Raw genomic sequence first — 26,965 nt, 5'->3', positions numbered from 1 at the left:
TATCTGGGGTCACAACAGACCCTGCTAGACTTAAAAGTGGCAGTTCTTCAACAAAAAAACCTTCAAAGACAGACTCCAACAAGAAACTGCAGAACTGGAATTAATTTGCAAACTGGACATCATCAGATTAGGCCTGAATAGAGACTGGGAGTGGATGGGTCACTACAGAAACTAAAAGAAAAGGAGTACTTGTGGCACCTTAGAGACTAACCAATTTATTAGAGCATAAGCTTTCGTGAGCTACAGCTCACTTCATCAGATGCATATCGTGGAAACTGCAGCAGACTTTATATATACACAGAGAATATGAAACAATACCTCCTCCCACCCCACTGTCCTGCTGGTAATAGCTTATCTAAAGTGATCATCAGGTGGGCCATTTCCAGCACAAACTAAACTAAATCAGAAACTAAATCAATTTGTTAGTCTCTAAAGTGCCACCAGTACTGCTCGTTGTTTTTACAAAAACTAATTTCCCCTTGCAAAATACTCACACCTTCTTGTGAACTGTTTCAAATGGGCCACCTTGTTTACATTAGCCTCATTAACACTACAAAAGTGATTTCCACTCCTTCTTGTCAACTTCCAACTTAAATTGAATTGGCTCGTTAGCACTGACACCCCACTTGGTAAGGCAACTCCCATCTTTTCATATGCTGTGTATTTATACCTCCCTACTGTATGTTCCACTCCATGCATCTGATGAAGTGGGTTTTAGCCCACGAAAGCTTATGCCCATGTAAATTTGTTAGTCTCTAAAGTACCACAAGGTCTCCTCGTTGTTTTGGCTGATACAGACTAACACTGCTACCACTCTGAAACTTTTTTTAAGTGGTTGTGAAAATGAACATTAGAAATAATACAGTTGGAACTACAGCGATTGGAGATGATGTTAATATCTTTCATACTTTAGGACAAATCTCTTCCAGATATGGCATATGGATTTATGAACTGGTATTTAATTTCTTTTAGTCTGAAGTTTACATGATTACATTTAGTTTTACAAAAAAAAATAAATAGCAATGTTACATTAGTCAATTTTTAATCTATGTTTACCTTTAATATATTGACCATAAAACTTTCCCCCCTCTTAAATCTTTGTTGTGGTTGTTATTTAGGAACAGAAAAAGGTGTTCTGTTTTTAAAGTAGGTCTTGCTTGAAATACAGGGTTTCTAGAAGTAAATCATTTAGGTTAACCTCTCCTAAAATAGGTCTGAAGAAGAGTTCTGCAATAGTCTCTGCATTAATGGCTTTGAGGCTCGCGAGCAGCCCAAGAATCCAAGCAAATCTGCCTAGGTTTCTGTTGTACATCATTGAACTAAATTCCATCAGAGTGCGCTGGGCTTCCTGCTGCAGGGTTTGCACATAGTGACGAAATCTTAGGCCAGGCAGTTCTGTAAAAACAGGAATAAAACAAGGAAAGCTTTTTTGAGTAAAATTAGTTTATGATGTGTCCTCTGTAAGGGTTTGTATCCATCCCTCCAGCTATGTCTTTTTTTAAAAAAAAAATCTTGTTTTATTTATTCATTTTAGAAAGATGGGAAAATGTGCTTAGGTAGCTTTAGTAAACATTGTGTAGCATTTAAAACCCAGTATAATGCAATCAGACTATTATATTAAAAATGGAGTTTTAGAAAAAAAGACAAGATTAGGGAAGTGACTTAGATTAAACACATAGAGGCAGATTCTGTGCTATACCTCTAAGACAGACAGCACAGAACTTAAAGCCCATGGGAAGAGATAGCGAAGGTGGGTTTACACCAGTGGCTCTCAACCGGGGGTACCCAGAGGTCTTCCAGGGCGTACATCAGCTCATCTAGATACTTGTGTAGTTTTACAACAGGCGACATAAAAAGCACTGGCAAAGCCAGTACAAACTAAAATTTCATACAGACAATGACTTGTTTATACTGCTCTATATACTATTCACTGAAATGCAAGTACAATATTTATATTCCAATTGATTTATTTTATAATTATATGGTAAAAATGAGAAAATATGTGATTTTTCACTAATAGTCTGCTGTGGCACTTTTTCATTTTTATGTCTGATTTTGTAAGTAAGTTTCATTTCACTTAAAAACTACTTGGGGATACGCAAGACAAATCAAACTCTTGAAAAGGGTACAGTCATCTGTAAAGGTTGAGAACCACTGGTTTATACCATCTTTGTGTCTTCCCAGTCCTTAGCTGCTTCTGAGGCTGGAGAGGCCCCCAGCATAGGCCTGGGGGTCTGTCAAAGGGCTTGTCCACACAGTGTGGTAATACATACTATGGGGGTGGGGTTTCTAAAGCTCACTAATGTGTTATGCATACATTGGTCCTTGTAGACCCTGTGCTTTAGAAGTCACACCGCTGTAGCATGCATAGACAAATACTAAATTATAGCAGTCTTCCTGCGTTGCTCTGTGGGCCACCGTACTGCCCAGAATCAGCAACTCTCCATGCTGTGACCCACCCCCAACACACCTGTCCTGTCCCCAGCCCCATCCAAGCTCACTCCCTATGCCAGAGGTTGCAAGGGGGTTCTCAAAAGGCAGATTTATAGCAGTTTAACTGCAGTGCCTGCACTGAGGTATTCTCCCACAGTCACCTAGGGCAGGGGTGGCCAACCGGTGGCTCCGGAGCCACATGCGGCTCTTCAGACGTTACGATGCGGCTCCTTGTAGAGGCACCGACTGCGGGGCTGGAGCTACAGGCGCCAACTTTCCAACGTGCCGGGGGGTGCTCACTGCTCAACCCCCGGCTCTGCCACAGGCCCTGCCCCCACTCCACCCCTTCCCACCCCCGTCCCTCAGCCTGCCGTGCCCTCGCTCCTCCCTCTCCCCCCGCCCCAGAGCCTCCTGCACACCTCGAAACAGCTGATTGGAAGGTGCAGGGAGGGAGGGGGAGGCTCTGATTGGTGGGGCTGCCAGTGGGCGGGAGGCTTTGGGGGCTGGGGAGCGAATGGAGGGCTGCTGACGTATTACTGTGGCTCTTTGGCAATGTACATTGGTAAATCCTGGCTCCTTCTCAGGCTCAGGTTGGCCACCCCTGAGCTAAGGGGCTTTTAACACCCTTTTATACCTCTCTGGCCCTTTTACTGCTGTAAGGGGGCTGAAACCAAGAGTGAGGATCTCATCCATGCTACTTTAATATAATCGCTTGGATCCTGATCTTCGTCTTAACTATTCCAGTATAAGACCCTGATCCAACAAAGCACTTGGGCACATGCTTACCTTTAAGTATAGGAGTGGTCCCATTGACTTCAATCATACTCAGTTGTTTTGCAGGATCATGCTAAACCCAACAAAGTCAATGCTATTACATCAAGTGCAAAAACTGCAATAGATGTGAGGGGGATCCCTTGGCCTTTAAATGCTGTCAAATTTGGTACTAGTAATATAACAAAACAGTTACTGTGGCCACATGTAAAACTATTCATGGTGTGAAGTTTGAAATAATCCATATAGAAAAGAAAGAGGTTATCATAAAATAATAAGATGAGTTATTTAGCTTGTCACCATATGGAAATTTCAGTAAAATTACTGAATGAAATGAACCAGTAGATAGGAAAGCTGACTGACAGTATAAATCTAATATTCCACTGACCTGGAGTGATATAATTCATTCTGTAGGTCCCCCTAATTTTCAATTTTATCATATAAAACAGGACCACAGGTTCTCATTCTACTATATTTAGCTAATCCAGTGGCAGACACAAGGTCTGACAATTACAGCAGAACATCTGTATATAGAAATAACTGAGTCCTTCTTTTATGCTTCTAAATAAAGTGCTGCAAGTCATACAGTGAAAGTACAAGGTCCTTTTTTGCACTTGCTGTAATTTATTTATTTACATTAACGAGCTGCAGAACACCTATCCCCCGAGAAGGTAGGCATTTATCCACACAATTAAAGTACGTTAATTACATGAAGCTATGATTAAAAAAAGGGAAATTGTTAAAAGGTAAGTTAAATAAATACATCTTGCTTAATGCAGTGGGGCTCCATCCTTCAGGATACTCAGCACTCTGGCCTAATCCAGCACCGCCTTTAAGCAGGTGTTTAAAGTTAAAATATGTGACAAGCCTTTCTGAACTCTGAGGTCCAGCCCTTGAAGCCCAAGAGACTGGGGCTCTGGCAACCTGAAAAGGGACAGAATTCCCCAGGAAAAGACCCTGAGCTTGCTTTAACATAGATTCTTTAACTTCAGACATCTTGGCTGCCATTTTCTCTTTGCCTGACTCCATGAGGTCCATTTGATTCCATTGTACTCCCAAGACAAATCCCATGGGATGGGGTTCGTGAACAGAAAATCTCCCCAAGGAATCTAGTTCTTCACAGACTATTCCATCCAGGGTGCAGGGTTTGCCATTCCTCAAAAGAAGTTCATGCAGTGTGACCCCAGTTCTGAAGGCCCCCAAGGATCTGTGTGGATCCCAGTGCAATCCCTGGGGAAACCTCATACACTGGCTTTGGCCTCTGGTAATGTGCCCTGGTCACTGGCAGTGCAGCTTCAGTAGAATTCTCTTGACTGCACCTTCCCTGGAGTCCCGAGAGAAAGGGGTGGGCCATAGCGAAAATGGTGCAACTCCAGGCTGTTTGTCCCCCCCTCAAGGAATCTTCACACTCTAGACCAGTGTGGTCTATATACCCTTAACCCTGTCTTTGGCCTGCAGCCTAGCATTCCTGTCCTTTGCCTCTGCAAGGCCACCCCACACCCCTTTTCCCAGCACAGATCCCAGGCCCATAGAGCAGTGCCTTCTGCAGGGTCCAGAGGATGATGAGTGCCACAAAAACAGTGGACCCCAATCCCCCATGGATGGGGAGATCAGTGCATGACGTGTAACCTGTATACGTAACTCTGAAGGAGGAGCATCCCACCCACAGTTAAGAATTTAAAGTGCTGGAGATTACACTGTTGTGCCTAGTAACCTGGAGTTTTCTCCAGATAGCTGAACTTCGTGGATTTTTTTTTAAACAGAGATTTTAGATGGTATCTTCCCTCCGGCCATAGCAACTGGAGGAAGAGAAGAAGAGGCCTTGCAGCAACTAGAGTAGCTGGAAACAAAGGGTTTAAAGTAGTCATTTTTTCCCTTTCTCTGTATTTTACACCCACCCTAGATTTCTAGGTAACTAGAGTTGCAATCTCTCAGCAGAGGTCAAAACCCAAACTATTATAGGGAGAAGCAAGATATCAAGAGGTTTATTTACTCAGAATGGATTCTTCTCCTGAAACTTGCTACATTTTCTCATTTGTTCCCTCTTTTTATATGTAACAAACCAATGTTTTCACGTTACAAATATTAATACAAAGAAATTACTTGGCTTGAGATAGTGTGCAAGAAGATTCACTGATGTATAAGTGTCTCCAACCAAGTTATAAACCACTGAAAAATGACATTTATAACAGAAACCCTGACATGGTCCTAACATTAGCATTGCATTTGGCACTGATGTAATAACAATGCTATTTTCACTCTTTCAGTCTCATCACTGTTTGTTTCTCAGTGCACCGTCAGAAGTAACTGAGAGCAATTTAGCTTCACTGTTCACATATGTGGGGCATTTTCCATCCACTCCCTTGGATTTGGGCCATAATTTACATAGTAGCCTCTCTCCACATCCCACAGGAAGCCTTGAGGATTTTCTTAACCCTCTTTTCCCCCCACATTTTCTCCTGGCAAAGGCTGTATATCCAAGGCATTAACCCCCTTGCTAGGGATATCTTAAGTGACTTCCCTTTGGAGTCAACACAGCCCTGCCATTTGTTGGAGGCATCGTTATTGAGTGATATGAGGCTTTTTCCTTCCCACAAGGGGCAGAGCATACTCTCTGAGCCCAATCCACAGACTGCGATTTGTCCCTCTCCGGGCCAATAAGTACCAACGCTGAGTATTCTGTATGGCAATGCAGAACATTGCTACTGAGTCACTCAGCCTTGCCTTTCCAGGCTCTTGCATGCTCTTAAGACTGGAGTCACAGCCATCATCCTTGCAGCCAAGGAGAGGATTAATTTCAAAGCCTGACAAACTCTGCTCCTTAATCAGCTAGAGAAGTTGCTGTTCAGCAACATGAGGCATTCTGGTAGGTTCTAGAAACAGTGAGCACCGTGCCTGGAATCCCCCAGCCCTCCCCTCACGGGTAGTAAGCACTTTGAATGGTAGTAAGTGAGGGTAGTAATTCGAACAATTACAGCTCAGACTTGCAGAGCATTAACATTGGACCAAGCATCAAGCACTGAAGCAGAGGCAGCGATGCAAAAGGTGGCTGAATTTATGTACTAAATACCTTTTGGCAAGTGGAATTTTCTTGAGAACTACTGATATAATAATCCAAAAATGAGAGCTGCACAAATGAATCTACACTGAAATAGGCCTGGGGAAGGAGGAACAGGCTAGTCGGCTGAGCATAGGCATATGAGCCATGGGCTCCTAAATTCTAATTTTGGCTCTGAAACTTTAACCTTGAGTAAGTCGCTTACTGTCTCTGCCTCAGTTTCCCCATTCAAATTGTTTCTTCAGAGGGGCAAAGTGTGTTAACGAATTAAAGTTTGTAAACCACAGCATGATTGTGCACTCCCATAATGTGGATTTGTTTTCAGAAGTTCAGTAACTGAAAATTATTCACAGTAAAGCAAGCAAAAATCCCACTGGTTCAAATTTTCTCATGTAGCTGCAATCCCAGGATACACAAGACAATATAAGATGCCCTAAAGATACCTTAACAATGAAAACCACATCTTGAATTCCACTTGAAAACACATGTGAAGCCGGTGCTGCTTCTAAAACACACTTTTAAAATGCTTCTTGCAAGAAATGTCACTAAATGGACAGACATTTTGCTGTAGCTGACATGTTCAAGTGTTCTTCTGAGGGTAGCGCCAAACAGAGCACACTGTGGATGGTTGTGTCATGAATGGTAATTATTGATGGAGTCAAGGCCCTGATCCATAGCTCATTGGAGCGAACAGGAGTCATTCCATTTACTTCAGGGGGCTTCAGATCAGGCCCCTCATGCCTCATTTATTCTGTGGTTCTGAAGTAGCTAACCCACTTTGCAAAGGATAAGCTTTACTTGTCTCACTCCCTAACCATGAGGAGTGAGAAGGTCCTAACTTTTTTGAGTTTTCTTAGTGATCGTTATACATCGACCCAGCTGTGAAGACAGTGATGTAGAAAATGCTAAATTCAAACCGCAACATATTAACAAAAACGCTATGCAACTTACAACACAGTGTAATCTCATAGGTCCCTTACTCACAATGCTCAGATCCCACAGCTTATGTCTAATGTCTGATTTGTTGATGAACTCTCAACACTAAATATTTTACATTGTTTGCAATGTTGTAGCCGTGTTGGTCCCAAGATCTGAGAGACACAAGGTGGGTGAGGTAATAGCTTTTATTAGACCAACTTTTGTTGGTGAGACACACAACTTTTCTTCAGCCCTCACAAAGATCTCTGTGGCGCTCGAAAGCTTGCCTCTTTCATCAACTGAAGTTGGTCCAGTAAAAGATATTACCTCACCTACCTTGTCTCTTAATAAATATTTTGGGTATTTAGGAAGTCCAGTTACAATATGTCTAATATCAAATTGTACACATGTATCCCTCCCACATATTTAATGCAGCCATATTATCTCTGTCCATAAGTCTGGAAATCAGAGTTTTAAGTGACACAGTAAGTTTATATGACCTAATAATTTCTTAATAAAGGGCTTTTTTAAAGCCATTTGTTTTTACAAAGGGTAACAGGGTGAGCATATATAAACCTAAATATCACCAGAAGTAAATTCAGAAAAAAGGTACTTACATTGCTGAATGCTGATTTTGAAAGTGGTTAGCTAGGATGACAGAAATCAGTTTAAAAATCCAAACATCTGTTTGCAGATAGATTTTAAAATATTTTTAGACACACACTTAGCTGTGCATTTGTCTACAAATATTGCCGTGGAACTTACCAGGGTTAAAGAGAATAATTCCTTTCAGATAGGCATATTCTTTTGCACATATGTCTGAATTCCAGAAGTTCTCCAGGAAATTCCTCATCTTCTGAACATCTGCTAATGATGCTCCCAGGGAGGAGTTCTCCACGTTGTCACTATCTGTCAGAGACTGATTGAGAAGGATTTTTTTCAACAAACTAGGGACTGAAAGCTCTTTCAGTTCAAAATCCACCCACTCCTGTGCCAAGCCCAAGACAAAGAGAGGGGCCCAGCACTGTTGAACTAGAAGTGCCTGATCCTCCTGGGGCAAATGATAAAAAGAAGGCAAGTTTCTTATAAAAGTTATCGTCTTTAAGAGTACTTCAGAAGCTCTCATGCAGGTGACTTCTGGAGTTCTGAGGACAACTTTCCTGTTGCCTTCACAGGGACAGCCAGCACTTGATATCGAGTAGCAAGGATGGTAGTCCTGGGGATGCCATGTGGTCTCATCCTGCGCTTTGTTAAGAATCTGGTAAAGGATGCTCTGGGGATGACTTGTCTCACACTGGCATTTTCTAAACTTCTCAGGTGAGGCCTGACTAGCCATACCCACTTCCTTGAGGGTTTCCTGAGCAGTGCACTCACTGCATCAAGATATTATATGCAGAACTATGCTGCTGTAGTGCAAGAGAGTCTTTCTGCCAAACAGCTAGGCATTGTGTGCTTTTTATACACTTAGCTGAACTGAAATGTGACCCTGAGCTGTAAAGCTACCTTGAACTTTATTTGCTCCAGTGTGTTTTTATTCACAGCCAAATAAGGCGTGGCTTAACCAATCCCAGTATCTTGCATGACTGAAATTATCTGAATGAGAGAGCCAGGGCTGGTTGACTGAGGAACACAACAATAGCAGAGGTATTCTTTGCCGTCAGGCATCATTGCAATTTTGTAGTGACTGTCCCCATGTCATGACACCAAGGACTCTAATGCTGTCAATCATAGTGATATTTTTACAATTGCAGGCTATGTATCATATATAGCTTGCCCTTGAGGGGAAGGTCAACAGAAAAACATGCTATAGCACAGCAGGATGGAGTAAAGAATTTTTGTTAAAATAAATACATAGATGTCTATCAGTTGGAGCAACTTACTGGACTGCTCTGTGCCTCATTTCCCTGACTGGAAACATGCCCATGTTGGGGAATGTGTTTGGATTAAAAAGCACTAAAGAAACCCAATTTACAATAATTATTACTAGGGCCTTATGAAATGCTGTAAATACTTCCTTCTGGTTTGATCTATCTGGGTTCATAAACCCCTTCTTCAGTTTTCATTTTCAGTCTCAGGTTCCAAATCCTGAAGTGACATCTAGTCAAAGCAGCCAGATTTCACCTCCGAGCCACAATGCTACATGATTTTGATGCAACGCCATCATTCGGCCCGGGTTCAACTACAAAGGGGATCTTGTGCATTCAAAACCAGGCCCAGATTCCCCCTTTGCAGATAATTTTTTTCTGATTACAGTGGCCTCCATTTAGACTTTGCAACACAACCTGAAATTCAATCTCCACGTGTTTGGGGTTACACTGACCATCTTCACACAGCTTTATTTAGAACAATGGGAAATTTTGAAAAACAAACAAACAAAAACTTTACTGGTTTTCATGGCAATATTTCCACCTACATTTCACCTCTGGCCATGTCCAAGATAGCACACAGGGACTCATCTCTTTAGCCTATATAGAGACTAATGAAGAAACAAAAGCAGAGGGACCTAAATGATGCTAGGTGTTTTTTGGATAAATGTCTCCTAGTCCTCTGCTGCAAGGCTCAACCCATTCACATTGTCTCCTTGTAAACTGTGCAGCCAAGTTGGCATATTGCCCACGTAATGGCCTGGTGCCTCTGAACTGACTGCTGAAAACAAAGAAAACAATGTGTCATACTGTCTCTTCCCTTCCTAAGCTTCTATTTGCCACCCATTGTATGTGAGTTTTTAAAAAAATTAGATTAGAGCATAAGTGTGGTGACATACAGATTTGTATAGCTATATTAAAACAGAGCAAGTAGACAGGAATGATCATGGCCATTCCTTCTATAGTTAAGGGGGTAAAATACATCATTAGGAACATTATATATAACAAAACAAACACTGTGAACGCAATGAACTGAATCTTAACAAGGGGGAAATTATGCTTCAGCTCTCCATTGCATAGAGCTGTCTCACCTGATTTTACATATGGGAAAGTTTATTAAGATTTTATTATGAAGCACCCACATTTATATTTTTCCACATTTAAGTCTTTATAGACGCATCCTAGCCTGTCTGAAAGAAAATCGATTGTGAGGTTTAACTTCAAGTTTTAGCTCTGCAAAAGGCATATTCCAAGCATATTGCAAACCCACAAACTTGGAAAGAGATGGATAGGGAGAGAGATTTGGGGTATTTTGTCCCTCACTTTGATAGGTCAGTCACCCTTTGAAATGTATTTTGCTGAGGTTACCCCTAGATAAAGGTCCTTCCAGCTGTGAGGATGGAGACATGGGGTCTCCTGGTGAAAGAGGTTTCATAGTGTTTGTTAAAATGTCTCATTCTTGCTATTTCAAGGACCTTGTTTACTACTGAAATGTAAATTGAGGTAAATACACATTCCTTTGTTTAAGACCTGCCTCGACCAGTTCTGCCTAATCAAGGCTACATGGGTTTGAACATGTGCTACCAATATAATTCGGAGAATTCATCACTTTACATATAATGTTGCTACACACATTTCATTATGATGTTATTGAGTTATTAGTTTTCAAATGATACCTTAACCAGGCATATTTTGTACAAAGATTAGTACAATTGTGTGTAGGGTGTGAATGTAGGGGTGCATTCAGTCACCGTTAGCAACAAAAAAGTCTGCAGTAGATATAGAGTCTCTAGATCTTCTTACTTTTCATGTTATAAAAGTTCTGCTTGAGCATGGTTTTGGGGTTTTTTTTTTGCTTTTTTTGGAGAGGGTAGTTGCAGAATTCAAGTTGGACAGGTAGGCTGGCATTTGCAGTGATCCAAATCTAGGCTGGAGCTACTACACTCGTTCCCTTCCACAACTTATGTTTGTGAGTCCATCAAAGAATAGATTTTCCCATTTCCTGACCAAAAGTGTACTGTCAGTGTTTACACATTGCTGTTGTGCTGATCCAGTTGGGACAATAGGCTCTAATGCCTTAGGATAGATCCTGTTCCCACTGAAATAGTTGGAAAATAGCCCACTGGCTTCAGTGGGCCCAGGATCAGTCTATTACATCACAAATAATGATTATGCTTATTAAAGTTCCGTCCCAGATTATTTTAACTCCTTTCCCACCCATGTTTGATACGCATATTAGCCACAAGCGCAGAGTCCTGCTGGAAGTAACATATGGTATAGGACATCACTCCTCTTTATTGTCATTGATTTTCCTTCATAGTGTATTACACGGAAAGGCAGGGAAAATCCTGTTATAAAAGTATAATCTCATTTTCCAGTATACTTTAATAGCTTTATGATTGTTTACCAAATGATACAGAACAAAAGTTAGTGCCAGGGAGAAGGTTCTCATAGTAAAATTGGTAAAGGATCATCAATATTTTCGTCTGCTTAATAGATTGCTTAAAACAAAATTGTAAAGCAAAACATAATACTTTGGAAACAAACAATTGGCAAGGTTTTGAAAAGCAAGTGTCTAACATTCAACTGCTAAATGAGCCACTTTTCAAAAACGCTGAGAACTCTGCAGCTGAACATAGACTTATGCTTCTAAATTAGGCAGCCATTTTTTAAAATCTTGGCCACTGGACTCCCTACAATACATTAACTGACTTGGGAGAACATCTGCACCCAAATTGCAATGATGACATTTTCTATTTTTAAATTTTAAAAAGAGAATGCACAAGGTAAAAAAGATTTTTCTGGTGTTAGGAGTCCCCAGATATCCTCACATGGGGCTTTTTTCATACTCCATCCATCTTTGGCCAGGTAGACAGGCCTTGACAAGGCAGTACATTCAAATTAAGCCTGAGCCGGGGTTGTGTGTTTTCACCCCACTGTTATCTGCTTGGCTCCTACACATACTCTCAACCAACAGTTTACAGAGAGAGAGAAGGGGTGAGTATGTACAGCAACACATGCTCCTTGTGTACACTGCATTCTCCCTGCAGTCATCATTCTTGCTACCCAAGGGAAATTTGGCATACTCCCCGCCATTCGGACTACCTATAATGCATTGTGTCCACACACAAAACTGCTGCCAATGGAATGTGGGTATTCACGTCTTTGTTTGGATTACTCCTGATCTGAGCACACCTGACTGCATTTTCTACCACCGTTTGAAGTAGGTTAGGATTACTGGTCAACATTTAAAACAAATGGGTCCCTAAAGGTAGCCTACCAAGACTATATTTGGGCACCTAAATAAGTGACTTGATTTTTCAAAAGTGGTGAGCATCTAGAAGCTTATGCTGATTTAAGGGAGCTGGCCCCAGCACTGCAGCAACAGACCCACCATGATCAGAGCTCTGCTCATTGTGAAAAAGGATGGTGTTTGCTCTTTTTTTCATTAAGCCAAGAAAAACAGATGCAATAAGATAAGCAATAAGTATCTATCATATAATTACTATTTATATCATTTTCTGCATCAGGAGCCTGCCTGACTGCCTTAAGATTTTATATTGCAGCCCACCACTTTAGAATTTGAGCACTTCCATGTAAAAATCAATAGTTATAGCAAAGTCTCTAGTTGACTTCATGGAATCTCTGGCATACCTCCCTTTCCAAAACTCTCCTTGGGGTAGGCTTTTTTTGTTGTAGGCTCTTTTTCTGGTAAGAATTTAAGGGCACAAGGGGACATTAGGCTATTCTATGCAAGTCTTACACTTCCAGCATGCTTACTGAAAAAGTTGTTGACCTTCATAAAGGGTGGGGGAGGGGGAGAAGCCTATCATTCGGGATAAATCACCATACCAGATGGTGCGTGCCACTTTTCCAGAAAAAAACCCAAGTACATAGTGTTTGTATTGCAGCCCTTATCAATGGTAGGACATGCACCACCTGCCATAGTAAACAAATAAAGATATGACACCAATAATTGCTCAGTGAAGTAAAAAATGTTAGAAATCATAAAGTGGGGAGTAGGAACTATTTTCAAAGAGTGAAAAATCAATGTGCACCAGTCTAGTCCAGCATCTCTGGAGCCCCTTGCAAAGCCCACATTTTCCCAGGGGCCAGCCCATGGTAACAGTAACTACAAGGAGGAGGGAAGGCAAAAAATCCCTCAAAAAATTGGCCAGACCACTGAAAAGCAAGAGTGGAGTCTACTTTCATCTAATACCTATTTCACCTCCTATTTCACTGGAAGCAGGTGCCTAGAACTAGTGATTAGCACTCTATAAACACAACAGATTAGATAACACAAACCTTTAGCATCTAACATTAGATATAGGCAGCCTCAGAGAGAAGAGCATTCATGTATTTTAAACAACTACAGGAAATGGATGGCAGAGTGGAGAACAATGTTAGTTTGTGCTCCTTTCAGAAATTATTAAGTTTGCTGTCAGGCGTCAATTAACACTAACTGGAATCCAGAGCTAACAAATCTTTAATTCAGTGATTTTCCACTGTTTTTTCATTTGCGGACCCCTACAAAATTTCAACTGGAGGTGCAGACCACTTGGGAATTCTTAGATGTCGTCTGCAGCCCACAGGTTGAAAACAATGACTTTCACTGATTTTTTTTAAAAAATGAAATAAACGTGCATTTGCCTGACTACATAATCTTCAGAGCCCCCTGAAAAGTCCACCTTTCCCCAGAGGCCAGCCCACAATAACAGAAGCTCAGACAAGGAGGAAAGGAAAGAAACAAAAATTCTTAATACAGTGACCAGATCGCTGAAAAGCAACCCCAAACATACTTTCCCAACACAGATTTCTTCCTCCCAGTTCACTAAAGACTCCTTAATCTTCCTTCCATCTGACTCCTCTTCCTAATTGCTGGGAATTTGCATCACCCCTCCCCATGTTTCTGGCCACTGTTAATTGCATTATTGTCCAGTCATGGACCAGGACCCGTCGTGCTAGGTGCTGAGCAAACACAAAACAAAAAGACAGCTCCTGCCCCAAAGAGTTTACAATCTAGGTATAAGATAGGAAACAGGTGGATGCAGACAGACAGATGAGGGAGCACAAGGAAACAATGAGACAGTACTGGTCAGCATGACACAGAGGTTTCAGTACACCAACAGTCTCACCATTTTCAAGTGTTTTGTAGGCCTCACAGCAAAGGTGGATTTTAGGCGGGATTTGAAGGAGGATAATGAGTTAGTTTGGGTGATGTCTACAGGGGCTCCTCCCAGCACGCGGGGTAGCATGGAAGAAAGCACTTGTTTGCAGATTTAACAAGTGGACTATGGAGATACCTTCTCTTTTCTCACCCAGCTCCTGAAACGGGAGGATCTAGCCATCCTCCCATCTTGGTGGATGAGAAGGTTGGGAGCTTTCCTCACATAGTGGTGGGCGAGTTTCTCCCGCTACTATCTGGCCAGGGGTCACAGCAGCTACTCCTAACCACCTGCTGCCTGATGGGGCGAGATACCTGCTGTTTCCTGTCCCATCCACTACCTCACATTTGGTGATATGAAGAAGAGGCTCAACTGGTGGTTCCAAGTACTGGGTCTTTGTGCTGCCTGGAGGAGATCATGGCTCAGCTTGCTACTTATCACCACAGCAGTGTGGGTGGAACTTCCATCCCCTGGTTAAGGCAGAAGTCTTTTCTAATGCCTCGCATCAAAGATTGTGGATCCTCAGAAATTAGTGCTTCCAAACTCAGGATCAGTGTTCCAGCAATTGGTTTTTGGGGGCTTCTGCACCTTGGGCCAAGCTACAATTCCAAAGCCTGGTGCATTTTTTTGCTGAAACAGTTTCAATTGGTTTGGACTTTAGACTCTTTAACGTTATGAACAATTGGCTCCAGCTGCTAAATTTCAACATAGATTTCAAGCGCCCTGTAAGAGGGTAATCTGTCCCGTTTAAAGGCAGTAGGGACTCAGGGCCAGCCAGTCCTGTTCCAAGGCATGATCCCTTTAAGAAAGCTAGTTCTGGGAAAGATCACTAGACCAAGCTGGGAATGGGGGCCTAAGTCATGTGATTGCCTGGGGAGTAAAAGGAGTACTCTTAGCTCAGTCAGGGGGAGCCTAGAGCCAGCATTCAAGAGTGGCCCCAAGAAGCAGAGCTTTGGAGACCCTGCCCAAGGGCAGTAAGAACTTGAGCAGGAACCAGGAAAGGAAAAGACCCAGGGGAGGTCTCTCTAGAGGAGTTGCGAGTGGGACTGACAGAACTCCTCTTCCAAGAAGGAATTGAAAAACTGGAGCCTAAAGACATGAAACAAGGGTAAATTTGAAGCTCTAAGGAAGGAAGGGTTTGAGTCTAGACGGGCCAAAGGATCTATGTGTATGTTGGGAGGACTTAAATCAGGCCCCAAGAGGGGAACATTATTTTAAAACTCATAGGTGTGTGTGGGTTGCCTGGAGAGCCAAGAGGGGAACTGAGGCCTGGTGACTGCAGTGTCATACCATTGTAACACACCCAAAGCTTGAGGGGCGTTCAGATCAAGGCTTTTGCTCTGGACCCATTTCTATACACAGTAATGGGAGTTTCTGTGCATCTGCTCAGGTCAGGACTGTGTTTTTAGCGCTGTGTTCAAGTCCTCATTGCACTGGCATTTACGGTACTCCTGTCACTTTGAAAAATAGCCATAAAGTTGTTCAAAGCAAGCACATCTACACAAGTTGTACTCCAGAGAGCAATCCTGGTGCAGCTTGCCACAGGAAAATCTGCACATAATTAAAATGCAGGTATTTTAAGACCCCGTGGAAATGCCATGAAAGAGTTTCAGGAAACCTGGAGCTCATTAGACCAATGGAAATGGAAATAATACATGCAATTTACTGGCGTGAATTGCACTATAAAACATAACCAACAAGAAATCAAACCAATTCTCAAGTGTCAGGAAGCACTGAGAATATTTCATACTTATGTGAAACAAATAAAATGGTATTTCGTAGGTCTATTAAAAATTCACTGAGCGGAACTAGGCCTTTGATATTTTGAGTAAGTGTCCAGGATGATACTGGCTCTTTGCAAAAAAGAATGACACTGTATATTTGAATTACTTTGTGCAAGAACCAAATTTGTACAACTACCCCCAACCATTTTGATGTCCATGGGAGTTGCGTGCACATATCTGAGAGCATAATATCAGTGACTAAGTGGTGTTGGCAAAATGAGTAATTGTGTGTCCAATGGAATGGGCTTGCGTGCACATTTCCAACATATGGCACCTAAGAGCATAAAACTTATTATGGGCTCAAATGAGACCGTGTGGGCAAGAGTGGGAGAGGGTGTGGTCCAACACAGGGCCTGATCCTGCAAAAGGAGCTGTGTGGGGTTCCACTGAAGTAAACGAGGTGTGAGGGTCACCTATGCTGACCAGATATCCCAATTTTATAGGGACAGTCCTGATATTTGGGGTTTTTTCTTTTATACGGGCTTCTATTGCCCCCCACCCCGTCCCGATTTTTCACACTTGCTATCTGGTCACCCTAGGGTCACCTGTCGTGGGTCTTAGACTGTATGTGGGCTTGAAGGCAGGGTACTGCCTCCTCTTTAGACTGTACAATACACAGAGTTGGTGGCTACCAAAGGAAAATGCTGGGTAAGTTCGTTATGAACACAGGGTGCAGCTTGCGCTCCCTGAACTTACAGGACATGCTGCCAAACACAGGGAATGGCAGACCCTGCTATTTGCAATTATAATGGAGATTTATATTTTTAAATCAGAATTTGGGTTTTTTTTAAAGATGTCACCTTCATTAATAATGGCTCAAAGAACCTGGAGGAGGGGCCTTTGAGGCTACGTCTACAGCCAGGTGAGCTGACTCAGGCTCCAGGATGCAAAAATTGCTGTGTAGACACTTGGGCTCCAGCTGGAGCCGGAGCCCTGGGATCCTGCAAGGACGGAGAGGCCTGAAGCTCAGCCTCCAGCCCAAGCCCAGAAATTTTGACAGCAATAATTAGCCCCACAGCCCGAGCCCTGCGAGCCCGAGTCAGCTGACCTGGGCCAGCTGGCTGTGCCACGGGGCTCTTATCAGCATGTGGACGGACGGACACTGAGGAAAAGTCTCTTGCAGAGATTTGCCCTGCATTATCCCCCTGAGAAGCAGCATAGTTTTAGCCCCCACGACGGGAAAGGCTGCGGGGCCAGTCACCAAATCTGGCAGATCCATGGGAGCAGCACTACTGGGGACTCTCTTCGCTGCGCTACATTAACTGTTGCAGACTGAATCCACAGATGATTCAACTAATAGCAATATTTGGATGCATAGACTGCAATTTTGCACTGTGTCAGAGTCTTCTGGCGTGCTTTCAACTTTTGTGGTTTAAGGGTGATTTTATCGCTATTTGATGTTTTTCCAAACCTATTAATAATTCAATTATCTGTTTTTCAAATCAAATATCAACACAAAATCAGCTATTACCCTGGGATAAAGCAAACCCTGGGAATTAAACAGTTATAACCCCCGAAACACTGTGTCCATGTGTGACTCATTAACATAATGTCCTCAAACACACTGTGAAATTGACTGTAATGTAAAGAACCTGCAGGATGCTCTTTGTGCCACTGAAGCTCCATTTAAGTATTTAAGGTGGGGCTTGCATTGTGCATGCAGTCTCCTGCAAATCGTCTGCACAGGAGGCTACTTAATGCTCCCTCTCCTACCTCCAACTCCCACCCCGGATTAAAAAAAACCTGTTCTTGGAAAGAGAGATTGACTTTTGATTTCTCTCTCACAGCCAAAGTAAACATGAAAGAGCTGTCAAATCTCTCCAAATAAATCCTGCATGCAGTGTTGTTGTAGCTGTGTCAGTCCCAGGATATTGGATAGAAGTTGGGTGAGGTGATATCTTTTATTGAACCAACTTCTCTTAGTGAGAGATACAAGCCTTCTGAGCTACACAAAGCTCTTCTTCAGGTCTGGGAAAGGTACTCAGAGTATCTTTCACAGCTAAATACAAGATCCAGCTTATGCTAAACTATCAGTTTGATCTTGTATTTAGTTGTGACACTCTAGTTCCTAGACCCGAAGAAGAGCTCTGTGTAGCTCAAAAGCTTGTCTCTCTTGCCAAATAAATCCTAGCAATCTCAAGTTTTCATCCCATTTACTGGCATGAGGGTGGAGGGGAGAAAAGTCATATTTGTCCTGCTAGAAGGGCATGTAGGCAAGGAGTTATCTTGTAAACTCTTTGGACCATAATATTTCAAAGGCATAGACTCAAACTCTGGGCCAGATCCTGTATGAGGCTTGTGCTCTCAACTCCTTTTGAAGTCAATAGGACCACTCTGCAGGATTAAGTCTTTGTGTAGCAAACCCCATCATTTCCAAAAACACTAGATTTGTGCTTTCACTTGATGAAAATACATTTCTTTGAGTGTGCAATATTGAGCTTTCTCGCTTTTAATTTGAGCTGTCAAAAATTTGTGTGGAAAGTTTTTCCCACTGAAAAATACAATTTAGTTTCTTTAAATTAATTTTTTCCATTGGAAAATGTCAATTCCAACACAGAAAAAATTCAATTTTCCTCACAGGAATATTTTCATTAATTTTTGACTTAACATGTACTTTTGTTTTTTAAACTGAAGCAAAACAATTTAAGTAAAAAAATTGTTATTTTGTTCTGAAATTTTGATCTTTTCATTTGGATCAGTTTGAAACTTCTGCAGAAAACCAAAAATTTACCAAAAAATGTCTAACAGAGATTTTTCATTTGATATTGTATGGAGGAATAATTTCAGTTTCCTGACCAGCTCTACTTTTAACAGAGTGCTTAAAACATGCTCTGAAAATTAGATCTAAAAAATCTTGTTGGAAAAGGTATCATCTGTACAAAATTGATGTTTGCATGGCAGCTTATAGGATTTGACATTAGAGATTGTAAGGTTGAGCCACAGCTCTCTTCACAAAAGGCCAAGAATAAAGGTCCAGATGTTTCTAATTTTGTTTCCTAGCCCCTTTGTGTCAACCCATATTTCAAGGTACATTAAGTATTAGCAAAATCTTAATACAGTCTCAGAAAAACAGACGCATAGATCAAGAAGGTCATTTAAAGCAGCAAGAGTAGAAAAATAAAACACAACCCCCCCCCACCAATTTCTTATCCTGATTTGAATGCTCAGACTGTGTAATGTTAAACTCAACTCTGACAAATATTATAAAGGCACTTTGCCAAAATACATCACCGCGTGCACTGACATGAAACAACTTAATGACTTCCTTCAGAGCAGTAGCACCCATCAGCATAAAATGTTACAACGGTTCCTATTTTACTACTCATATGCCATTTGTAATAAACATCATAAAAAGAATTCAGAATGTGACACACAGTCACGCAATGACTTTGTTAGTTAAAAAGGAGAGAGCAGGGTTAAGGGTAGGGTCTTTGTGCATTCTGTGCACATACATTTCTGAGGCACACATTTAACAGGCAGGATTGAGAGGAAAGGGAAAACTGGAGAAATAATAATAAAAAGCCTTAGAAATATTTTACTATTGGAATAAACATTTTCTGGCTAGAGTAAGAAACTCCAGAGAGTTTTAATTGGGGAAGAGGGAGAAACAAATTCAGAGAAATTTTTTTCCTAGCAAAGTCAATCTTGCCAGGGAACAAAACATTCCTGTTAAATGTTTGCTTTGATGCTTACAGGAAACCAGACAACTTACGATGATTTGGTTTTGTATCATCTGCGAAAAGTGAATACTGTCGTTTTAAAGGTTCATAAAATTGGTAGTGTTTGTCCAGGAACCGTCAAGCTATGCAATAGTTACCTAGTCAAATGTTCTTAGTTGTGTTACCTTCTCTCATTTCCCCTTCCCTGACTTTTGTTTTACATACTTATTTATTGTATTTTGTCTCAAATTAAGTTGTCAACTCTCTAGTCTAGAAACCGCCTCTTAATAAGTGTTTGTACAGCACTTACCACAATTCAACCTTGATCCTGTTTGGGGTCACTAGGTGATACCCCAGTACAAAACAAAGAAATTATATAAAATTAATATAATATAATATAACATACAAGGCCCTTATGCCCTAATATAGCTCCAAGGTTAATGTTTTCCACTCCCTCAGAACATTCCTAGGTATTAAAGACTGGACTGAGTGCAGCCTTAGTTCTGAATGTCTTCTTTTTTATTTACTTTAAATAAGATTATCAATGTTATCTGGAAACAGCCTGTGCATCAATATATTAGAAGAATGACAAATTAATTTTATTTATTGTGCTATAAATACAAAAAATAGCTTATGTTGCAGTGTTGGAGAAATAAATGAATATCCTTGAAATATGAGGCCACGCAATGGCTGTAAGATTTCAAGATTGTGCTTCTTCCTTAGACCATCTGGCAAATCCAAATAACCTTCAGAATCTTTGGCTTTGTGTACAAACTGAATATGAATAGAGAATTCACCACATTCCTAATGCACGTGTATGTATACGTACTATGACAAAGCTCTGACCTTGTCTCAGTGGGTCCTGCGCTTCCTGGCGGATTTTGCTAGCCTCAGAGGCTCCCTGTGACCCTCCACGTAGCCCTTCTCTCTCTAGAGGCAAGGGTCACAGCCTACTGAGCCATTTTCATCATAAACCAGCAAGGGAGGTGAGGAGAAGCTACCCTTCCTCGCACAGTCTCTGTCCTCTCCCAGTCTCAGTGATTAGTCGGGGAGGGGAGGGTGGAGCCTGGGCTCACCCTCTACTCCGGGCTCACTAATAGTAGCAGCTATGGTAGCTGACTTTTTGGAAACAGGACGTGTACAATCCCCAGGCCACTTCCCCACAACAGCCCCCATTTCCTCAATATCTACTTGACCCTTACCTCAGGGCCTCCTTCCTTGTGCTGGTTATGGTTTATACTGCTCAGTTTCTCCCACAGCGCAGTTTCCTCCTACAGCTCCTGACACGTGCGCCCACCTGACTAACTGGGAGGCTTTTAACCAGTTTCAGCCAGCCCCTGATCAGCTTCAGGTGTCCAAATCAACCTAGCTGTCTTCCCTGCCTTCTGGAAAGATCTTAATTGGCCCGGAGCAGCTGCCATTTGCTTAATCTAGTAACAGGGATATGTTCAACCTGGGGCTACTATATCTGTCTCTCACTACTTTACTATAGCCATCTGGCCTTGCCCCATCACAGTACACACACACACACACACTTTATCTGACCAAGATTACACCTCATGATTTTAATTCTAACTAACCTAAAGGTAAACCCAATAGCCTATATAGTAATTGTAAAATCCAAGGACAGAGAATTATATACACATCGAGTTTATAGATCTCCTGCAAAATTACAGCAACTAAAGTATCTGACAGGAAACAAACGATAACAGAACCAGATAACATGCGACAACGTAATATAGTTAACGTTTAATTGGGATTCAGCAGGAACAAGCGTGAGCTGAATATTCTGACTTTATAAACCAAAACTATGTAATCCTCTCTCACTTAGGTTACAAGTGAAATTTAATTAAAATTTAAATCCTATCACATAATTACCACACAATTTGGCACTATTTAATACTTGTCCACAACTAATATCTACTGCTTCTCCTGTATCTGAACAATGGTTTTTAAAAATCATGAATTGTGTGAAAAAAGCAAAGCACTTATGCACATACTTAACTTTAAACCCCAGTAATCCCATTAACTCAGGTATAAGCAAGAGCTTCTGCCTTGCTGGATTGGGCCCATCAGAAAGCATAGGATCAGTTTTCCTTGAAAATAAAATAGGGAGATTGTGATTAATCCACTGTTTACTGAATCTCTCTCCAAAGGTGCAATACAAATAGTAATAATTTGTCTGTCATTCACAAGCAGCACGGAACAAGAAACGAATGGGGGCTATGTGTTCTCACTGAAATGCATTAGCAAAGCCCTAAGGGAAACCTTACATAGTTCTTTACCTTCACTATGCCTGGCATCAACCAATACTATTACCCAATCACTTTAGCGAGTGCTACATTCCCCCCAAAAATAAAAATAAGCATGAAAAAGAAAAGACGGGACCAACTTGGATGTTGGTCAGCACTGTCATGCATGATAGTGTCAGATACAGTGAACAGATTTGAGGTTACTCCTCAGCAGAAACAAAACCTCAGCCTCAAAAGAGTTCATGCCTAAAGTTTCAAAGGTGGTTGTCGTGGCTACTGAGAGTAGATGCACTGATACAATCATTGCTGGAATACTGTGTCCAGTTCTGGTGCTCACAATTCAAGAAGGATGTTGATAAATTGAAGAGGGTTCAGAGAAGAGCCACAAGAATGATTAAACTATTAGAATACATGCCTTATTAGTTGTAAATACAAAGAGCTCAACCTATTTAGCTTAACAAAGAGAAGGTCAAGGGGTGACTTGATTACATACAGTCTGTAATTCCATACAGGGAACAAATATTTAATAATGAGCATTTCAGTCTAGCAGACAAAGGCTAGATGATCCAATGGCTGGAAATAAGGTATAAATTTTTAACAGTGAGAGTAGTTAACCATTGGAACAATTTACCAAGGGTTCTGGTGGATTCTCCATCACTGACAATTTTTAAATCAACGTTGGATGTTTTTCTAGAAGATAAGCTCTAGGAATTATTTTGGGGAAGTTCTATGGCCTGTGATACACAGGAAGTCAGATTAGATAACAATAGTTCCTTCCTTCCAGCCTTGGAATCTATGAAAGTCAATAAGATTAACCATGTAGGGCATTTGGAAGAGGTGAGTTAAGGAGAGGAGGGGGGCATGATGAAATGAGCCAGGGCTCCAGTTTTATGGTGCTGTGTGAAGGGAAGTTTGGAGTGGACAGTAGAGGGGGTGGGGGAATCACAAAGAAGCAGCTAGATTGCGTGGCATGGATACAACAACAAGGCAAGAGGGGAATGGAAATGGGAGCAGAGAAGCAGATGGGATATAAGTTGTATAGACCCTTGAGGATAAGAACTAGAAGCTTGGATTTGATCTGGATAGAAGCCACAGGAATGCGAAGATACCCAAAACAATCCACCTACAGTCACCAATGCTGGTTCCTCAACATCCTGTTGAACTTTAAACATGTTGGTTATTCAGCCCCCATCTCCAAGATACCAATGGGCAGAACTCTGGAGTGAGAGCCAAGGGTCAGAACCGGGTTACGTGGTGTGAGACAAGGCAAGGGCCAAGGCAGGAGCAGGACTGGAACAAGGCTAGCAACAAGGCCACTCACTGAGTCATTGTCAGAGTTGGGAATAGAATCCAGATCTCCCAGCTCCCTGTCTAGTGCCATATCACCAATCTACAAGTTAGCTCTGTGACTCTAAGGGTATCTTGATCTGCTCACACCCTTGTATTACCCTATAAAAAAAGGTCTCAGCTGTCCTGCCTGATAAAGCGTTACATGTTTGGGAGCGCACCTTAGCTGACAGGTCCCTATTCCTGTGCTGACAGGCCTAAAGCAGCTCTGTCTTTGAAAGAAGAAATGCAAGTGTTCTGTGCGCAGTGCCGGAGCCTGCAGCACTTAACTTCAGCAAGATAACAGCTCCTTTGCTCTTCCTGCTGGTGGTATGCACTTATCACTCCCCCTTCTTTGGGAACTGGCTTTACACTAATGCACCTCTGAGAAAGGTTTGCTGGACAGCTTTTTTGTAGTGTTTTTGAGGCACTCTGACAGCCAACCATTCATTCCTCATGGCCAGCCATTTCCCTCCTCCATTCTGGTTTACTCAGACTCAGTCAGTCTTCACTGACTAAATTGGAAAGCCCTCCTTCCTCCCAGTGCAATAAACTGGACTTCACAGCCTCCCAACCCCCAACAGCAGGTGGTTATTGAAGTGCCAAGTCAGAAAACTCATAATTGTATCAACTTTAAACAAACCTACTACTCCAGTCTGACACCATTTACCCACTGGAGACTCTTCCTCAGTCTCCTACAGCCACACTACTTGTGCAATGCCTGGCAGACTATAAGTTGTCTGAAGCCTGAAGAGCTATGACCCTCTTTTCCAAAAGTCTCTCTTTTTAATTCAGCTAATGAAACATACAAAATATACTCAAGCCCAGGTCACGTGCTATTTTCAGCTGCTATGAAAGGGGCGGTTTGACAGTTAGTTCAGTTCCAAACAAAAATGCCAGAGACTCACACACACACTGTATGTATCAATGTGAGAGAATATTCTAGAGCCACAGAGTCTAAGCGGAGAAGGCCCAGCCTCCTGATATTATGACGTGGGTGGCCAGTCATCCTGCAGTCTTCGTAACCAGGACCCCGAGGAGCCACTTTTGTTTTTATCCTAGAGGACTACAGCTGTGCTTGTTCTTGACATTATTAAGTCCAACAGTTTTTATTAACCCATGCTCTTCTATGGCCACCAAAAGAATTACACACTACATGCCAGGTTGGCATCTGTGTTTGAGCTCATAGTTCTTTTTAAAAAGTCTCTCCGTTTGTGTGTGTTTGCACACAATACCCGCTAACGCTAACAGAAGCTACTGTGGGGGCTAAAATCAGACTGATAATATAGCTTAGAATATATGACCTTTTTGCTGGGGAGGACGGGGAAGACACGAACAACCTGGGAGGAGGCAAAACTGGTTTAGATACAGGTGTCATTGCAAGTAATGGAAAAAAAACCAAACAGAGCAGCTGATATTCCTAAATGATTACTTTTATGTTACAATGAGTGATAATTCAATGTTATAAGCTATCATCGTAAGTGAAAACTATGTTATAAGCAGTATGATGGTGCCCTCAAGTGGATGCAGAATATTAAGATACTTGATGTACTACTCCATTGTTACCGTGCTGTATGGTTTTTAACTTCAACATTAAAGTGAGTTTAAGTGTTATTTGTGTCCACCTCCAGCCTGTTTACGCTGCCAGAGTAGTAATTGGGCCTTAGTGTGAATGAGAATCAGGCCCAAAGAGTTATAATTAAAAAAAAAAGTTAATTAGTGATGGAGTAAAAATTAGAAATTGAGAGCCACTTTCATCCATTTACCAATATAATTCTTTCCTTCCCACCCCTCAATGTTCCTTTTCTTCTCCAGTCAACTTGCTTACAAAAGCCTTAAACATTGTTTTCCTTTCTAGATCTGGCACCTTTTCACCTGTCTTTAAAACACACACTTGACATCTAAGAAACTGGGCCCTATCCCTTGGTGATATGCCACCCAATCACTTCCTGGTGACATTAGCTGTGAAATTCCGTCCTTCTTCCATAAATTTGCAGGCATAAACTGAAACACCCTGCCTCTCAAACAGAACCCAGAGGATTGTGATGGGCAAGTGTCCCTCTTCTCCAAAAGCCTGCACATGTTGTGTTCCACAACATTCAGCCTGGTCACCTATCCTACTCAACAATTATATGAAGCCACTGGGATAGCTGCTAAAACAACACAGGCCAAAATCTCAGCCACACACACGATACCCAGCTCTGTCTCGCTCTCTAATGACTGATGTCAACAACACCATCTTCTAGCTCCCAGGCAGAGATCAGCACCTATAAGACCAGCTGGCTCAAGCTGAATGCAGACAAGAAAGAGAGGATACTGATGGGAAGAAAGAAGTACAGTAAAAGCTGCAAAAAAACCGAGGAGTACTTGTGGCACCTTAGAGACTAACAAATTTATTTGGGCATAAGCTTTTGTGGGCTAAAACCCACTTCATCGGATGCATGCAGTGGAAAATACAGTAGGAAGATATATATACACACACAGAGAACATGAAAAAATGGGTGTTGCCATACCAACTGTAATGAGACCAATTAATTAAGGTGGGCTATTATCAGCAGGAAATACTAGCCCACGAAAGCTTATGCCCAAATAAATTTGTTAGTCTCTAAGGTGCCACAAGTACTCCTTGGTTTTTTTGCTGATACAGACTAACATGGCTACCACTGTGAAACCAGTAAAAGCTGCATTATCCAGCACTTTACTAACTGGAAAGTTCTATAAACCGGCATTTCTGATCTTCACTGAAAGTCCAGTTTATAGTTTGCGTGGCCAGCAGGCTCCCTACTTGGCTCCGCAGCTCTCATTGACCAGGAACCATGGCCAATGGGAGCTGTGGGTGCAGCACCTGTGGGCGGAGGCAGCATGCAGAGCTGCCTAGCCGCGCCTCCACCTAGGAGCAGCAAGGATATGTTGCCACTTGCGGGGACCCGCCCGAGGTGAGCGCTGCCAGGATCCGGCATCCCGAAACCCCTCCCGTGCCCTAACCCCCAGCCCCAAGCCCCCTCCCACACCCAAACTCCCTCCCAGAGTCTGCACACCACAGCCATCCCGCACCCCACCCCCCCAGCCCTGAGCCCTTCCTGCATCCAAACTCCCTCCCTCTTAGTTAACCAGAATATTTGACTTACCGGCACCCCCCATTTCCTCAACATACTGGATAACAAAGCTTTTACTGTACTTTGAAAAACATGCCTCCTTTATAACATCCCCTCTACAGAGGGCTCCAGCCAACTGTTTATAAAAATTGGTTCACACATTCAGGGTTTGGTTTGGTTGTTGACTACTCAATACTTCTGGACACTCAAATAGTCACAGCTGCAACACACACCAAATTCTGCCTGCAGTGGGTCAGAAGCTTGTGCCCCAACCTATAAGACACAGATGTCCATAGCGATCCATTCATCTCTGATCGCCAGATTTGACTACTGCAACTCATTGCATTTAGGAATGAAACCTTACCCCCAAAGCTCCAGTTTGTACACAATACAGCAAAGTGTCCACTTAGCAACACTTGTCGCCATGACCACATCACTCCAGTCCTCTGCTGTCTGCGCTAGCTTCCCACTGAAAGCAGAGTCCTGTTCAAGCCCTCGCTACCTGAGAGATTGCCTCTCTTTCCATGACCACGACCTCCCAAAACAGCTACATTCCACTGCAAACAATGAAAATGTCTCTAGAGGGAGAGTCATGAGCCCTAGAGACAGAACTTTCATGGGAGCCAGACAGAATGCGCT

At 42.2% G+C, this 26,965-nt stretch overlaps 1 protein-coding gene across 2 annotated transcripts; it reads right to left on the bottom strand.

The window, feature by feature from the left end:
* Window positions 1-1,061: 1,061 nt before the first annotated feature.
* LOC311518117 (nuclear receptor subfamily 0 group B member 2-like) lies at window positions 1,062-8,605 on the bottom strand. Of its 2 annotated transcripts, XM_084623595.1 has the most exons (3): window positions 7,946-8,605; window positions 7,798-7,828; window positions 1,298-1,395 (listed from the first exon to the last, which is right to left on the bottom strand). In XM_084623595.1, exons 1-3 carry the CDS (start codon window positions 8,514-8,516, stop codon window positions 1,320-1,322), a joined length of 678 nt encoding a protein of 225 aa, XP_084479721.1. In that variant the 5' UTR covers window positions 8,517-8,605; the 3' UTR covers window positions 1,298-1,319. The 2 variants fall into 2 exon arrangements, with proteins under 2 accessions (XP_084479720.1, XP_084479721.1); XM_084623594.1 differs by lacking the exon at window positions 7,798-7,828 and having other exon boundaries at window positions 1,062-1,395.
* Window positions 8,606-26,965: the final 18,360 nt, after the last annotated feature.

The sequence above is a fragment of the Lepidochelys olivacea genome, assembly GCF_965140295.1.
Source record: "Lepidochelys olivacea isolate rLepOli2 genome assembly, chromosome: 3".
Lineage (NCBI taxonomy): Eukaryota > Metazoa > Chordata > Testudines > Cheloniidae > Lepidochelys > Lepidochelys olivacea.
The sequence above is the reverse complement of the archived record's forward strand: the minus strand, read 5'-3'. Positions and strand labels throughout refer to the sequence as shown.

What these genes read in the sequence shown, in the direction of transcription:
- LOC311518117 (XM_084623594.1), bottom strand. Translation starts at nt 8,516, where the DNA reads ATGGCTAGTCAGGCCTCACCTGAGAAGTTTAGAAAATGCCAGTGTGAG. An exon ending in AATTATTCTCTTTAACCCTG is followed by an intron (nt 1,396 to 7,945) that starts GTAAGTTCCACG and finishes CTGTTTTTACAG; the next exon opens with AACTGCCTGGCCTAAGATTT.